This window comes from Leishmania panamensis (assembly GCF_000755165.1).
Source record: "Leishmania panamensis strain MHOM/PA/94/PSC-1 chromosome 22 sequence".
Lineage (NCBI taxonomy): Eukaryota > Euglenozoa > Kinetoplastea > Trypanosomatida > Trypanosomatidae > Leishmania > Leishmania panamensis.
In genome coordinates this window covers 367,746-382,813 of record NC_025868.1, presented here as the reverse complement: position 1 = coordinate 382,813, position 15,068 = coordinate 367,746, and the positions used below count along the sequence as shown (strand labels likewise).

The 15,068-nt window shown below is 60.0% G+C and overlaps 4 protein-coding genes across 4 annotated transcripts; all 4 read right to left on the bottom strand.

Moving 5' to 3' along the window:
• Window positions 1-462: 462 nt before the first annotated feature.
• Window positions 463-2,082, bottom strand: LPMP_220910 (UDP-galactose transporter, putative; the record flags this gene model as incomplete). The annotated part of the gene is made up of 1 exon (XM_010700789.1): window positions 463-2,082. The coding sequence occupies one exon, from the start codon at window positions 2,080-2,082 to the stop codon at window positions 463-465; it is 1,620 nt and encodes a 539-aa protein (XP_010699091.1).
• Window positions 2,083-4,068: 1,986 nt separating this feature from the next.
• On the bottom strand, window positions 4,069-5,544 carry LPMP_220900 (hypothetical protein; the record flags this gene model as incomplete). Its single annotated transcript, XM_010700788.1, has 1 exon — window positions 4,069-5,544. The coding sequence occupies one exon, from the start codon at window positions 5,542-5,544 to the stop codon at window positions 4,069-4,071; it is 1,476 nt and encodes a 491-aa protein (XP_010699090.1).
• A 1,796-nt stretch (window positions 5,545-7,340) lies between these two features.
• Window positions 7,341-10,994, bottom strand: LPMP_220890 (hypothetical protein; the record flags this gene model as incomplete). The annotated part of the gene is made up of 1 exon (XM_010700787.1): window positions 7,341-10,994. One exon carries the CDS (start codon window positions 10,992-10,994, stop codon window positions 7,341-7,343), a length of 3,654 nt encoding a protein of 1,217 aa, XP_010699089.1.
• A 1,146-nt stretch (window positions 10,995-12,140) lies between these two features.
• Window positions 12,141-14,192, bottom strand: LPMP_220880 (hypothetical protein; the record flags this gene model as incomplete). The annotated part of the gene is made up of 1 exon (XM_010700786.1): window positions 12,141-14,192. One exon carries the CDS (start codon window positions 14,190-14,192, stop codon window positions 12,141-12,143), a length of 2,052 nt encoding a protein of 683 aa, XP_010699088.1.
• Between the last annotated feature and the right edge of the window lie 876 nt (window positions 14,193-15,068).

Below are 15,068 nucleotides of genomic sequence, written 5' to 3'. Positions count from 1 at the left end.
GGGGGAGGAGTGCAGTGGACACACAGTAGCCTCCCTTTCTCTAGCACTCACATTGTTTCCATAGTACCCAATCAGATTGCATGCGAGGGGGGGCCTTAGGGAGCCTGTCGTGAGATGACAGCAAAACTATTCTCAAAGAAACCCTGCACTAAGGAGATACATAAGGGGCGGGGCAGGTGATGAGATGGGGACGGAGGTGTTGGGCATGAAAGCCAATCAGTGGAGGAGTCGAGGAAAGGGTTGGGTGAGGGTGAAGCGGTAAAGAGGGCGCGCTGCAGTCCGTGCAAGGAGTACCGCAACGCGTGCATGTTGCGTTCAACAGGGATCACTCAGAGTAGTTTTGCACAGAGAAAAGTCAGAATCGATTCCCCATCTAGACTTGGTTCTTACCTCTCTCTCTATCTCTCTCGTTCCTATCAACGGCTCGTCAGCTCCGCTCTCCTTCGTACGTCTTGGTCGGCTCTACTGCGTCTTCTTTGCTCTCAGAGGCGGCGAGGCGGGGACGGCGATGCTGCGAAGCGCCTGCACCCCGGCTAGTGCTGTCGCGGCTGCTTCCGCTGGATCGCTCGCACATTCGGGTGTCGGTGTGACGCTGACGGGTGCGGCCTTTCTAGACGACGATGAACTTGCGGTTGCTGCAACGTCATACAGCGCCCCACGCTCCTGCGCGTGCTGCTCATGGTTACCGGCGCCGATGCCTTTCATGGCCGTCTGCACCTGCCTGCGCGAGGCTTCTTGGATGTTGATGTAGCCCTCAAGAAGGACTCCAATGAAGACGGCACCGAGCGAGGCCCACTGCACGCTTTGCACCGCGTGCCCGTGTACCACAATGGAGAGAATGACACTGCCGCCCTTGCGCAGCAGCGTCATCGCCGTCAGCGCCAGCGTTCCGAAGACGGTGATCGTGTGAAAGATAAACAGCTGCCCAAGAGCGCTCAGGAGACTCATGAGGAGCACGTCGTGGCGCGCTTCGGGGCAGTGCGCGAGAAAGGAGAGAAAATGGGAGAGGTCGTGGAACGGGACCGTGGCTGGGGCAGCCAAGACTGCCTCAGTATGCCCCAGCCACGCTCCCAGTGCGCGGCCCAACGCGCTGTCCGACATGAGGGGAATGCGTATCGCCAAAGCTACGGCGCAGTGCGAGAACGACGTCAGCCAGTGCCACGGCTGCTCCCCAAACTCCAGTAGGAAGAGAAGCCACAGGGCACATAGCACCGAGACGAGATTTGTCCTCATCATCAGGGACATGCCACTCCACCGGTGCCGCTTGACAAGGATATCCTGGGTTGAGTTTGTGAAGCCGTCCATGAAGAGGTTCAACAGGAGCAGCACCATGCCGAGGAAAGAGGACGAGGAGGATGACTTGCCGCCCTTTGTGTTTGGTCCAGTGCTGCTGCTGCTTCCCCCACCGGCGGCGACAGAGGGTGGGTTAGCGGTGCTAGTAATGCGCTCCTCCAGCAAGAAGAAGGCGATGACGCCACCGGTGATGAGCAGGCACGACGCCACTTTCGTTGCCGGATAACGGATGCGGTACCACAGAAAGCCAACTAACATAACGGGAAGCATCTTGCCCATCTTTGCGGTCAGCGCGACAGGGTAGGAGAGGCGGCGCATGGCAGCGTAGCCGAGCGAAGTGCCGAAGATGTTGGAGAAGCCCATGGCCAGCATCTCGAGCACGTCTCGCCGATCCAACTCCGTGTGTTGATGCTGATCCTGTGCTGTCGGTGCGTTCGCCGTAAGAGAACCCTGAAGGTCGGGCTGCGGCTGGCGGCGCCGCATGAAACGCTGAAGCAGACTATTTACGCCCAGGAGCATTGCACTCACGATGGCGCCTGCCAACGTTTGTGTTAGACTGATGCCGTACACGGTGGAGAGGTAAATTGCGTGCGGCTTACCAGGTGGGGCGTTCAACTTTGCCGTCGCCAACGCCGCGGCACGGCGTGCGTCGTGCGATGCCGCTGCAATAGTGGCCATCGAAGTTGCAAATGTACTCTCGGCTATGAAGTAGGGCTGTGTGATGGCCCGCTCCTGCTTGACGGACCACCAACCAAAGCAAAGGTTGATGCCAACGACGCAGACCAGCATCTGCACGAGCAACAGTACCTTCGAGGAGGCCCCCAACAGGGAGGCAGCAACACCCGGCTGGGGCGGCGTGGCGGACTTGGCTGATCGCTTCACTGGCGCGGGTGCCGGTGTCGGGAATGACCGCGTCCTGCGGCCACCGGCGGAGCTTCCTTCGTACGGCATTAGTCGGCAGAAACAGAGGGAAAAACGCAGCGCACCGAGACCTGGTGGAAGATGTGGGGCGGCGGTGTGTGTGTGTGTGTGTGTGTGTGTGATGCGGCGCACGCAGATGGTAGCAGCAGCCGTGACGGTGAAGCACCGGAGACGTCTCCTACGCAGGTGTTACGTGTATAGCGTCAAGGAAAGAGAGAGAGGGGGGGGGGCACGAGGAAGGTTGAAAGGGTGAAGAGGATCCTCGTCTGCGATGGAAAAGAGGCGTGCGTGGCTCCTGTGCTTTTGCCTGCGTGCCTGGTGATGTGCGGAAGGAGCGGCGGGGAGGAGGAGGGAGGGAGGGGGGCGGTCAATCTATGAAGACACAGGAAAGGAGAAGCACAGAAACAGCGCGCTTGTGGTGCACGCCAAAGCAGTCGGGCGCTTTGTGTGGATGCGTGTGATGTGCGGAGCGAGTGAGTGAGTGGGCCAGAGTCGCGGAGAAGAGCAGGGCAAGTAAGAAAGCGAAAAAGGCGGCAAGGGTATATGTCCACAGGAGAGCAGTCATTCTACATCCACAAGGAAGGGCGAAGTAGAGAGAGAGAGAGCGGGGCGACACATCACCAACGTCACAGCCCACCCACCAGTGTGTGCCTCTTCTGAAGTGGGGGTGACAATGTGGTGGGAGGGGGCGTTTTCCATGCCCCCCCTTCTCGTTTGCGCTGTGCAAGTGGAAGCCGCTTCCTTTTCCGCGTGGGTGCAGTCTCGCTCGCTCTCCTTGTGCTCGTGCCACCGTCTTGGTTGGTGGTGGTGGTGGGGGGAGGTCGCCCTACTACCGGTAGTGAAAGACCGACCCTCTTTCACGGACGCACAGGTCACGTACTGTTCTTGCCCTCTCCCTTTCGCCAATCACACAACACACAATACTGTCCGCGATCTCAGCTCTACGACAAAGACTCTATTTTGCAAGGTTAGCGCACCGCTGTGCCGGTGCACCCGCGTGTGAGAGAGAGACAGATAGATACTGGTGGATGGGTTTGGAGGACGGACGACGACGACGACGACCATGGCGCAGGTGTGTTATGGCTAACCATATACAGCCACAAGGAAAGGAGAGACGTACGAGGGGCAGCACTGACTTGGTCACTCGTGTTCACAACACGGATGGGCGTTGTTTGTATGAGACGGTTGTTCTCTATGATGGTGGAGATGACAGTGACACGGTGGTCCATCGCGATAACCCAAAGGAAAGACACCGTGGGAGCAACACCGTTTCATCGCCAGCTAGTGAGCCCCACTCTCTTGAGAGGCTTAGGGGTGAAAGGAGGGCTCAGTGAACATTGACGTCGCATCAGACCCCCCTTACCCCCCCCCCCCACACACAGATGCACGCACAGTGGGAGAGAGGAGGCGACAATGAGGCGTTCCCAATCACCGGGTGTAGGCCGGGAAAAAAACCGGCGACACAACACAGAGGCCAACCACAAGAGCGAGGGAGAAGGGAGAGACGCTCTCGAGTGTGTCAGAGGGGCCATCGGGTGGGACAGGGGAGGGGAGGGGCGCGAGGGGTGGTAGAAGAGACTGCACGAGCCGCATCTCTTTTCTTCTGCTTCGCACCCGCACCTTACAAGCCTGTACACGTAAACAGGTGGAAAGAGAGGAAGGACGAGCTAGCATTCTGTGTGTGTGTGTGTGAGGAGGAGGAGGAGGGGAGGGAGGGGGAACGAAGAGGTACTGCAGCGAAGCAGCGGTCAGAATATAAGCCGGTATAGACGCCTAGTGCTTTCCCCAATCTGCTTCGTCAAGGAGAGAGGGGAGTAGTGGGGAAACGGTACAGGTGTATGATGATGCCCGCCTCTAGAAGCTGACCTCAATGCCAAACTTTGCTTGCTCTCCACGTGCCATGTGTACCCCCAGCGTGGCCGTCACCGTTTCGTAGAAGAGCGACGTAATGCCCGCTGCTACTCGTCCGGCGTTATTGTACCCGAGCTTGAGCAAGGTTGGCATACGTGGCATCCACGGCGTTACGTCGAGCACCGCCGCCGCCTCCAGGTCGACCTCACCATTGTGCAGGATCGATGCGGCGTTTATGCGTAACCGATCACGGTTAAAGCCCACGTTGACGCCAACCAACGTGGGAAGCTGGCGCCAGTCGTACGAGGAGGCAAGGTGAAAACCACGTGTGCTGGCGCCGTATCCACTCCCACTTGTGCTCATCTGCGAAGCGGACAGATTCGATGCGTCGCGGCGTACGAGGGTATGGCTGGCCAGCGTCTGTACGAGCAAAAGACGCACTGTGGTCGTTGGAATGGCCACGTAAAGCGGTGCCGCTGCGGCGGCGCCGGGGTCGCTGCTGCTACTGGTGCTGTGGCTTGGATACAGAAGGGAGGGCACACACGCGACGTAGCACGCATCGTCCGTGGCTGAGAGCAGTGGATTGCCTGGGGAAGAGAAAGCGGTCGGCGAGGCTGTAGCAGGAGCGGTCACGGCCCACTCCACACCAGGGAGTTGCATCGCCACGGACGACGCACGATCGTTCTGCAGCGAGATGCCGATGAGGGTGTCGCCAAGCGCGAGAGGGAGCTGCATGCCGCACGTCAGTGCCCACGGCGCTGCTGGCAGAACACCAACCGACTTGCCGTCAAGAGTTCGCCTCGCCGCTCTCGATGCATCGACGTCACTGCCGCCAAATGGCACGCAAACAGCGGCATCGAGTGTGTACTGATACCACCTGTTCGTGTCACCGCCAGTGCCAACAGTGGCAGCGTGGAGATCGTCCTCGGAGAGCGAGGCGGAGTTCATGGATGACTTGGAAGCAGGAGCGGCCGAGGCAGATAGCGTACGACTCACTCGCAAGGCAGCAGGCCCAGCTCGGACACCGATGCTCTGTCGGTTGGCGGACCAGTTCGGGAGGAACATGTCAAGCTCTAGTTGCCCCCATGGTCCTGGCGCACGAGCAGTGGCGTTGGAGGCCGTGGCCTCGCTCGCAGCTACCGTGAGGGGCCTGGTGAAGTCGGTGAAGCGCAGGTGCGATGACGCAGGTTCCACCAGGGGGTGCGTGGCCAGTGCCGCCGTCGTTGTAGCGGCCACGTTCGCTGCTTCTTCGGTGAGGCCATCCGCGCCGCGTTGTCCTATGGCTCCATTAATCGACTCTGTCGCGGGAGACATGGCCGAGAGCGTCGTCACCCCAGACGCGTCGCCTTCTGCGTCTGTGGAAGTGCCGGCTTCCTGCAACGTGGATGGCCGCACTGGGATGTCGACACGCACGGCCGCCTCTATCTGCATGTGGCCTGTCGTGGAGAATGCCAACGAGCCGGCGTGCGGGTTGCGCATCTGCACTGTGAAGTCCCCATTCTCTTCCACGACAACAGATGATGAGGATGTGACGTGCGACGCCGGGCCGATCGGGGTGCCGACGACGGAGGTGACCGCTGCCGCATCACGGCTGTCGCTGTTGCGAGTACTCCGTCCTGCTGGTCTTCCAGGAGCCGGTGTTTGACGGGAGACGACAATACGCTGCTGGTCAGCCCCGGCGTAGGGGGCGAAGTCGGCAAATGCGTTGCTGATGCATTCCTCGATGTGCAGCCCGCGGAAGCCACTTTGCCAGTACTCCTGTAGGGATGGCATTCTCCGTAGGTGATGACGGCGCTGAAGCTGCGGGGTGCTGCCTCTGCCGCTGATGATGAGGTGGGCTGAGTTGGCTTTGCTTCACGCTGGTGTGACTTTGACCACTTCACCCTCTCTATGGAATGGCCGTGCACGTGTATGGCGATGAAGGGGGGGGGGAAGCGGGTGTTGGTGGTGTACAACGTCTCTATCTTGTCTGATGCTATACGTTACGCGAGGTAATGGAGTCGAGGGAATCGCGATGTTGCCGCTCTCCCCAAATGAGTACTACTCGAACTTGTCTGCGGTTTCTCCTCTTTTCTTTTCCGTCTTCGCTCGCTCTCTCGCTTGCGCTCACTGCACTCGGGCTGCGGGCCTGTGATCCAACGATAATATCAGGCGTGGCCCCCTTCCCCGTCCCTGTGAGGCTGCGCTTTTCTATGTTTGCTGCGGTTTCTTTCGCGAAGGCGATACTGGACGCGAAGAGGCGTTCACACGGACGCAGTCCTTGACGGTGGGTGGGTGGGTGAGTGAGAGGGAGTGGTGGCGGCTGGCTGGTAGCACGAGTGAACGCTGGTGGTGGCAATGTTTCGTGGACGCGCTTACACATGCCCATGCGTGGATGCGTCACATCGCAAGAGAGGAGAGAATAAAGGTAGGGGAGAGAAGAGCGTTTGAGGTGTGCATGTTTCTGCGAAGAGGAGAAGAGCCTGCACCACACCCACCCACACCCACACACACAGACAGACAGACATCTACACCTGCAGGAGGGAAGAAGAAGAGAAGCGGTGTTTGCATCGATGAACCTGGTGAGCGTCATCGACGGGTGTGCACGAGACATCGCTGTAGCACCCCCCTCCAATTTGCACCACTCTCCCCCCTCCCCCGCTCCGGTACGTTCTCCTTCGCTTCTTTTACATTTTCTCGAGGGAGCACGAGGCGCCACTGCACTTGCGTTGGATGGCATTTTATGTTTAGGGGTGAGTATAACGATGGCCAGCACAGACATGAGTCCTTCACCCTCGTCTCTCTGTCGGTGAGCGGGTGTTTGCCCTGTGCGCGTGGCTGAGTAGCACGAGGATGAAGATGCGCCTCCACTGCACACGTACACAGAGACTGCTAGACACGGAGAGAGAGAGGAAGGGAGGGAGGGAAACGACGACGACGGCGGCAGTGACAACGTCAAGAAGCCAACTAGACTTCTGTGACCGCGGGCTCAGGAAAATGCGAACCAGCGGCGATGGCGACGCCGGTGATGCACTCATGCACAAGTTCCCCCGCCACCCCTCCCTCTGCTATCCATGACTACCCACAGACGGTGGTGTGCGTGCGATAGATCTATAACAGCAGTAATTAAGGGAGAGGCAGGGTGCATAGCCGCGAACAGCGCTTCCTTTCTGCAAATCCCATCCCATCAACACGTCGGCGTACGACACGAAACCCTAGAGCAGCGAAATGTATGATCTCCTCCTTCCCCCCCCTCTCCCACGTGTCCACCCACATAGCGATGATGGCGCGCTCGACTACAGGCCCCAGGTAGACGTCTGGCTGGGGCCTACATCCTCCATGCTGTAGCCGCTCATGGTCGAGCGCGGCGCGAAGCGGGTCAGGCGTTGCTCAGGGTTCGTCTGTGATGCGAAACGATCAACAGCAGGCGACGTCGTCTCCTGATCTGATAGTCGTAGCTTCTCGGCGTCGGCAGCCTGGAGCGATGCGACGTGGCCCACCTCGGCCGTCTCGGCCATCTCGCGCTTTGCCTTATCGAAGGCATATGCATACGTACGGCCGTACTTGCCGCCAAACTCCAAGCCATGAATGCCGCAGAAAAGCATTGCCTGTGCCTGCTTCTCAAAGGCGCTCAGCTTCACCATCGACAGCGTGTTGTGCCGAGCCTGCGCCACTTGTATGGCCTCCATGGCTGCTCCCAACGCATCTTCGACCGTGACGTCCGCCGTGCTGATGGGTGCACCGTAATGCAGCGACACGAGGGCACCGGTTCCGTCCACAGTGCATTCGGCCTGCACCTGTGTGCCGGTGCTACACGTCGTGGCCTTCCCCCCGGGGGCTGGGGGCAACAGGGCGTACTCCATGTGATTCGAGCCATGCGCAAGCAGAACTGTGCACAGCTCCGTGCTATATCGTGCAACAGCAGGGTAGGCGTCGAACGAGAAGGACGCTGCACTTGCACTGTCGGTTCGCACATCCACCACCTCCAGCATAGGGTCAGGCAGCCACCAGTCGCGCTCCTTTGCTATGGCGCGCTGCAGCACACAACGCCGCGCTGCTGCCCACTCCTGCTCCGTGGCGCCTGGGTGGTAGAGAGACCAATGCAGACGGCACTGCGGCTCAATGGCACGCTGGGCGTCGGTGATGCCGTGCTCGCACTGACTACGGTGGTACTCCGTGCCTCGCAGGATAGCCGCTACCTCCGCCATCGACACATTACCCTGCTTGTCCAAGGACTGGCCCATGGCGAACTCGGCACTGAGTGAGACGTGCAGACCAGCCTCACGAAGAAAAGCGCAGAACGGCATTAAATCCTTGCCTGCCATGTCGCCCTCAAGCGGCGCCTCTGCCGGTGCTCCTGCAGTCTTGCGGGCAGCAGGCTGGTGCTGCGTGTACTGCATGTAGAGCTGCGGGAGCGCGTCGACAACGGAGAAGGGAGCGGAGGCGGCATCGCTCATGAGCGTTGGGTGCTCGGTCGGGTTTAACTCACGGTCCACGGCGCGCACGACCACGCGGTATTCGCCGTTTGGCAGGCGCCGGCCCGCTGCATCGACGAATGGGAGAAACACCTCTCTTAACTGCGTCTCCGAGAGCGATACATTATCGTCCAACATTACGGCAAAGACCCACTCCTCATTGGTCTCGTCCAACGCCTGCGGTGTCGACGCCGCGTCGCTGTACGACTGCTGCTGTTGTTGCCCTTGCTCACGGGTGAGCTTGGTGTAGAGGTGCGTGGCGTACGCTGACACCTCCTGGAGGGCCGGCGTTTCGCCCATGAGCGCCTGAACGTCAGCCGCTTCCTTCTGCGCCTGAACGCGCGTCCGTTGACGCTCTTCGGCGGTGCGCCGCCTCCACATTGAAATCTCGAGTCGCCCCGCCTGCTGCAGTTGATCTCGCTGCGTGGCCTGCGCCGCCGTGAGGGAACCATCCGTGAGGCGCAGGAGGCGCAGCTTGTCCAGCGCAGGGGACATCCAGTCGTATGACACTGTCTGCCGCGAGCCCAGTGGCCATACTTTGAGAGTGTCCCCGGCTTCCTTCGCCTTGGGCATCTTCTCCTCCCGTAATACGGTGAACGGGTCAGCGCCTGCAGCGAGCAGCTCCGGCGCCGGCGCTGTCACTTGCACAGACTTGACAGGGTTCAGCAGACGCTGATTGTTCACCTTGGCTGCGTTGTACCGTGCCCGACGACGCACGCCGAACGGGGCGGCCGCCTGCCGCACAACGCGGCCTATGACCCCCTCCGCTTTAGCGAGGTAGGCGGCGCTGAGCAGCAGCGGCTGCTGCGCTGCGTGCGCCATTTCAACCCCATAGCGAGAGCAGTGCTGCGCCAGAGAGCGGCGAAAGGTGTACGGCGATGCGTAGTCCAGCTGACTGCTCAAGGGCTTCGTGGCGTAGTACATCTCGGCTGTAGCCGCCACCTCCTGCACCGAGGCGGCGTAGTGAAACAGCAGCTGCCGGCTCGCCGTATGGGTGTGCTGCACGAGTGAAGCAGCGCCAAACTTAACGTAGTGCATGCGACACCACACGCTGTTGAAGTGCGGCTTCAGCACCGCCGCCCGTATGTCGAGGCGTGCCTTGGCCACACTCTCCTCCAACCCTGCGAGGACATCGTGGAACAGCGTTTCGCTGTAGAGCCGACGGCGCGCGGCGGCCGCGACACGGGTGAGGGACTCAGACTCGAGAACATGTACCGTCTCCAGCGCCTCTCTGCGCTCCGTGTGGATCCAGAAGTCCTGCAGGGAGAAGCCGTAGGACTTCTCACCAGCGCTGCCGCTGCTGGTGAGAGGTCGCTCAAGGACTGCCTGAATCCTCGCGTGCTCAGCGGCCCACTCAGCGGTGGTGTCGAGGAGGTCTTCGGGGTCGTAGATGCCCTCGTCCGTGCGGCGCTGCTCCTTCTCTACTTCGTTCGCCGCCCAGGCTTCCTCCGCCGCTGCGGCAGCTGCGTTGCCACCCGCCCACGTGCTGGGGTACAAGCCTGCTTGGATCTGGCGTGCGCGGCGCTCCAGCAGGATAGCGTGCACCTGCTTGTAGGCGGCCACGACGTCAGCCAGCAGCTTCGCCTGTGCAGTTGCGTCGACAGCGTGGGGCCGCAGCTTCTCCTGGAAGAAGTGATGCGCAGAGCTGCAGGCTGGCAGGTAGCGCTCAGCCCACTTCTTCTTCGCCTCCGTGCTCTCGTAAACCCAGATGGACGGAACGGGGAGGGGGATGCGGGTGACAGTCTGCTGCTGGAAGGCCTCAAAGAACTGCACAAACGCATCCGGCTTTGTTGTGCCGCACCAGAGCAGCTTCTCGAGTTGCAGGTAGTTCGTCGCTTTCACCTTGAGATGACGCTCGACGAGGTAGGCAACCTCGCAGAAGAACGTATCGGCGTCCCACTTGGTATTCGGGTGATCGGCTTCATCGAGAAACAGGCTGGCTAGCGATGAGGATGCGCTGCCACCGCTGCCGTTGCCCGCGCCACGACCTCCGCCGACCGCGCCAAGCACACCCACGTACTGCTTTGATGTGCGGCGTGACTGGCGCATACGTCGTACGTACTTCGCCTCGAAGTACGCTGACCACAGCTCAGCGCTCTCTTTAACGTGCTCCGGTGCGCCAGTGACCATGTTCGACCCCATGTAGTCCTCCACGTAGGCGAAGGGCGAGGTCGATGACGGCGCTGCATCCCCTGGTGCCCCTTCCACTGATGCAGAGGGGGTAGCAGTGTGAACGACTGGGTCATTGCCGAAGCGCAGCCACAACTCGATGGCGCGCGTCATTGACGGCACAGGAATGTGCTGAGCCCACAAAGTGCGGCATTCGTCGGTGCTGCGGAGGGCGCCAAGGTTGTCGGTAGCCGGTTCAGGAGCGTAGATGGGCGTGTAGCAACGGGTGAGTGTGACGAGAGAAGTGTGGACACGGGGGACTGCCGCTGACGTCGCCACGACGCCGCAGGATCTGGCTCGGTACATCCTACACCGGCCCAAACGCCAAGGGACACCCTAATGACGAGCTCTCCAATGAGAAGATCAAAGATGAAGCGGGAGGGGGCTGCTGCTGCTGCTGCTGCTGCTGCGTGCGGGAGACCACACAGTAGAGCAATCAAAGTTACCACAGAGGACTTATGCGTTGTGTTGGCATTGTGAGACGGGTGGGCAGCGCGTGCCGTGTAGACCAGCCAGATACACAAAATGCGTAGTGGGATGGAGGCCACGGGAGATGTGGGTGGTAGACATACACAAGCACTGAGAGGGTGGGGAGGGGTAAGGGAGACGACAGCAGAGTCTACAGCTCAAATTTGCTCATTAGACCCCTCCACCTCTTCTTCCCCACACCCCGCACGCTGTTCTTCGCGAACGGCGGCTTCGAGAAGACGTACACGCAGGAGGCGTAATCATAAGGTACGGGCTCATCCACACTTTACACCGTGGCCCGCCGTGCTCCGACCGTCTCTGATTGGCGCGGGGTCGGGAGGGAGAGAAGGTGCTGTAGGGAAACAGAAGCGCAACCAGAAGAGTAATGTCCTACCTTTACCTCAGTTGGTCGTTTCTTCTGGTCGAGTTAAATTCTGCAGCGTGGCTTGTGTCATCCACAAGTACAGAGAAAGAGAAAGAGAGAGAGAAGGCCCACCCGCTTCACAGAGGGCGTTAGGAGAACCACATAGCGTGAAGTCAAACACCGAGGCACCAAGGGAAAGGGGGTCAAACAAGCAACACCACACCCATACCCACACACACACACGCGCACACACAACACATGGGTACCCCCCTCCCTCCACATAACCCAGACACTTACCTACAACACCCATGTACTTCCAACCATACCCGTATGCCCACAAAAGCGCATAGAGGCTGGCAAGAAGGCACACAGGCCCACAGAACCCACAACTAAGAGGGCCAGCCTCCCCCCCTCATCACTACCACCATTCGTCCGCATCGCTTTATCTGCCTGTTACTACATCACTGAACACAGATGTCTTTCACGGCGAGGGGGGAAGGGGGGAGGGGGACGGTGATCATCTGTGCACGTGTACCTCATCAGTGCCGCTTCCCATTGGCCCTTTTTACCTCCGTGTCTCCCCCCCTTCTCATCAAGAGGCACACATTTTCTCGGCATGGTCAGAGGTCCGACACTGCAAACACATCGAGCTCGCTCTCCCGTGCCATGAAGAGGAGGTTGCCGACGTCATTCGCCAGCAGGCGCGTGCAAAGGGGCTTTTCATAGTACAAGTCTTGTGGCTCGAGCGTGTCAAGCGCGACCGTCACGACGCCGCGCGTCGTGGCAACCACGGCACGATTCTTTCGAATGAGTGTGACATCCGCGATGGGGTACAGGAAGTGATGACGCTTGCGGGGCGCCGCCATGTTGCGGAGGTCCCACACGACCATGGCACCATAGACGTCGGCCGTGATGATGTTGTAGCCGACCGTGTGGATCGAAGAGATGGTGGTCTCGTGGTGGAGCGCGTCGGTACAGAGCGCTGTGTTCACGACAGGGGTGTCCTCACGCGAGCGCGGGTCCCACATCTTCATTGCGGCATCGCGGCCGCCGGAGAGAAGAACGTAGCTGCTCTCCTCGAGCACCGTCAGGGCGGTTATGTAGTCGTCGTGCGCCTTTGGGATCTGGCGCATGACGCTGCCGTTCATCACATCGACGAAGCTGAGTCGGTGAGGGGCGCTCGCGTTGCTGCTCAAGATAGACGCCCCAGGCCCACCAGCGCTGACAGCGCTCTCGCCAACGGCAACGATGGAGTTGCGGAACGCCGTGATTGCGGTCAGGGAAATCCCTGGCGGACGCATTACGATCTCACCCTTGTTCCAGCGAATAGAGTTCTCGTTACACGTGATGACGATGATGGCGCCGGCATTGCTCGCGCCGGCCGCCGCATCCCCTGCCCCGCCTATTGTGTCCACTGCGCTATCGGTAGTCGCCATAGCAGTCGTGGCAGAAATAGGTGTAGAGGACGGCCCAGCGGCCGGCCGCACACAGTACTTTGAGTATGGCCTCTGTGACTTGAGCGGCATGCCAGCGATGGCAAGGTACTGCCCATCCAAGCGCTGGCCAGCCATGGCGACGGGGACGCAGTTCATCGGCAGCGGCACGACACCGCGAGGGCGAACGCTCACGCGCGTGAGGCCTAACGGATTCTTGGGCGACGTGTGACGGGATGACCCCGGCGGACCCCAAAGAGTGACGGCGCCGCTCATGTCGCCCGTCACGATCTCATCGCGGACGCCGAAGTACGCCATGCACGTGACGGGGCTCGACAAGGAATCCCCTTGGGAGTTCTCCATCGGCACTGAGCAGTAGATTGTTGGCGGCATCCCACGCCACCAGCGAGTGGCAAGCGTTATATCCAATTCGAAACGTGGCTCCGTAGCATACAACTCCGCGAGGCGCCGTGCGAAACGCGGCCGCGCCGCTAAGGCGGTGCGAAGCTCAAAGACCCTTCGCGACTTATGGAAGCAGTGCTCAATTATGCGCAGCCCGATATGAATGAGTTCATCATGCTGCAGGCACAGTTCTACGGTGTCGAGAATCCCTTTCATGCTTACCCAGCCTACGATGAGCATCTTTAGCAGCACCACCACATACTTTTCCGCCACACACGGCACACAGCGATGCGTAACGAGCATCTTTAGAACAATGCGCAGGACCAGATGGCGCAGCGTTGCCGTCTCTTGGAACCCCAAGTGCATGACAGCACCCCAGGTGTTGTAATAGATGATCGCACAGGCCAAGCAGTCGAGCATCACACGCAGCTCGTTGTCCGCCAGTTGCGAGATCTTTGCCTTTATAGCCGTCGCTGCCTGGCGGGCATCGCCGTTGTCGAAGATGAGGGAGTACCATGCTTTTCCACGCCGCTCGAGAAACGCCTCGTGATCATCATGGCAGTCGGTCTCCTTCATCGACCTCACAATTTTTGAAAGGATATCCATGACAGAGTCATCTGCCTCATCCTCGAAGTCAAATGCTTCACTGTCGTCTGCGTCAACGTGCTCCTGTGTAGTCGGGAGCGTAAACTGAATTTCAACGTTCGTGTGGGGGTTAACAATAGGCGCCCGTGCCAGTGCCAGTGGAGTTGCGGTGGCTGCCGCAGCAGCGGCGGCACTACCAGCGCTCTCTACTGGATCCTCCAGCCCGTCAGCCTTCGCCATTGCTGACAGCATGGCTGCCGCAGATGTGGTGAAGGCTTTGAACGAAGGCGACACTAATGCGGCCGCCGACGCCGCGGCAGTCGATTCTGGCGTTGTTGCCGCTAACGCTGCCAAGGATGGCGTGATATTCGTCACTGAATGAGCACCAAGCGGTGACGTTGTTGCCGTCGGTCCGGCAATGCCCGAAGCAAGACTTGTAACGGCGGCCATGCTTGCAGTATTGCCTGCCACACGTGATGGAGCCGGCGGCGGCGGCGGCGCACCGGTGGCCTCTGCAAGTAGGGTAGCGGCGGACCGAGGTGCCGGAACGACTGGGCCGCTGCCAGGCATCCCTGCCCCAACGTTGCCTGTTGAACCGCACGCGTTCATCATGGAGGCTGATGCCGTGTGCTGTTGCTGCTGGGACTGCGGAGGGGGAATCGGGTACGGCAGCATGCCACCCCCGCCACCACCCCTGGTGGTGACCGACGCTCCTGAAAGACCCGACGACAGGGTCCCTAACGGCGATGGTAACATACCATCCATAAGACCGTTGATGTTGCTACTATTCGTATGGTGGTGGTGCGGATGGTGGTGATAGGCCGCAGACACACCGGTGCCACGTGCGCCAGGCGCAGTAGAGAAGGGTGAGTAGCTGTTGCTCATTCTGAACAGCTTCTCTATCTCTTGCGGCGCACTGGGCTCTGTCGCTCCGTTCGCTCCGTTCTCTCCGCCCTAATTATGTTCACTCAATGTACGTTGATAGCTTTCTTGGGCACGTGTGCAGGTGTGCGTGTCAGTACACGCGTATACACGCATGTCAAAGTGGTAAAGCGAGCGAGAGCGAGAGAGGGAGAGAGAGAGAGAAAATGTAAGTGCGCGCGTTTGTTCGCATTTTTTCCATTTTAT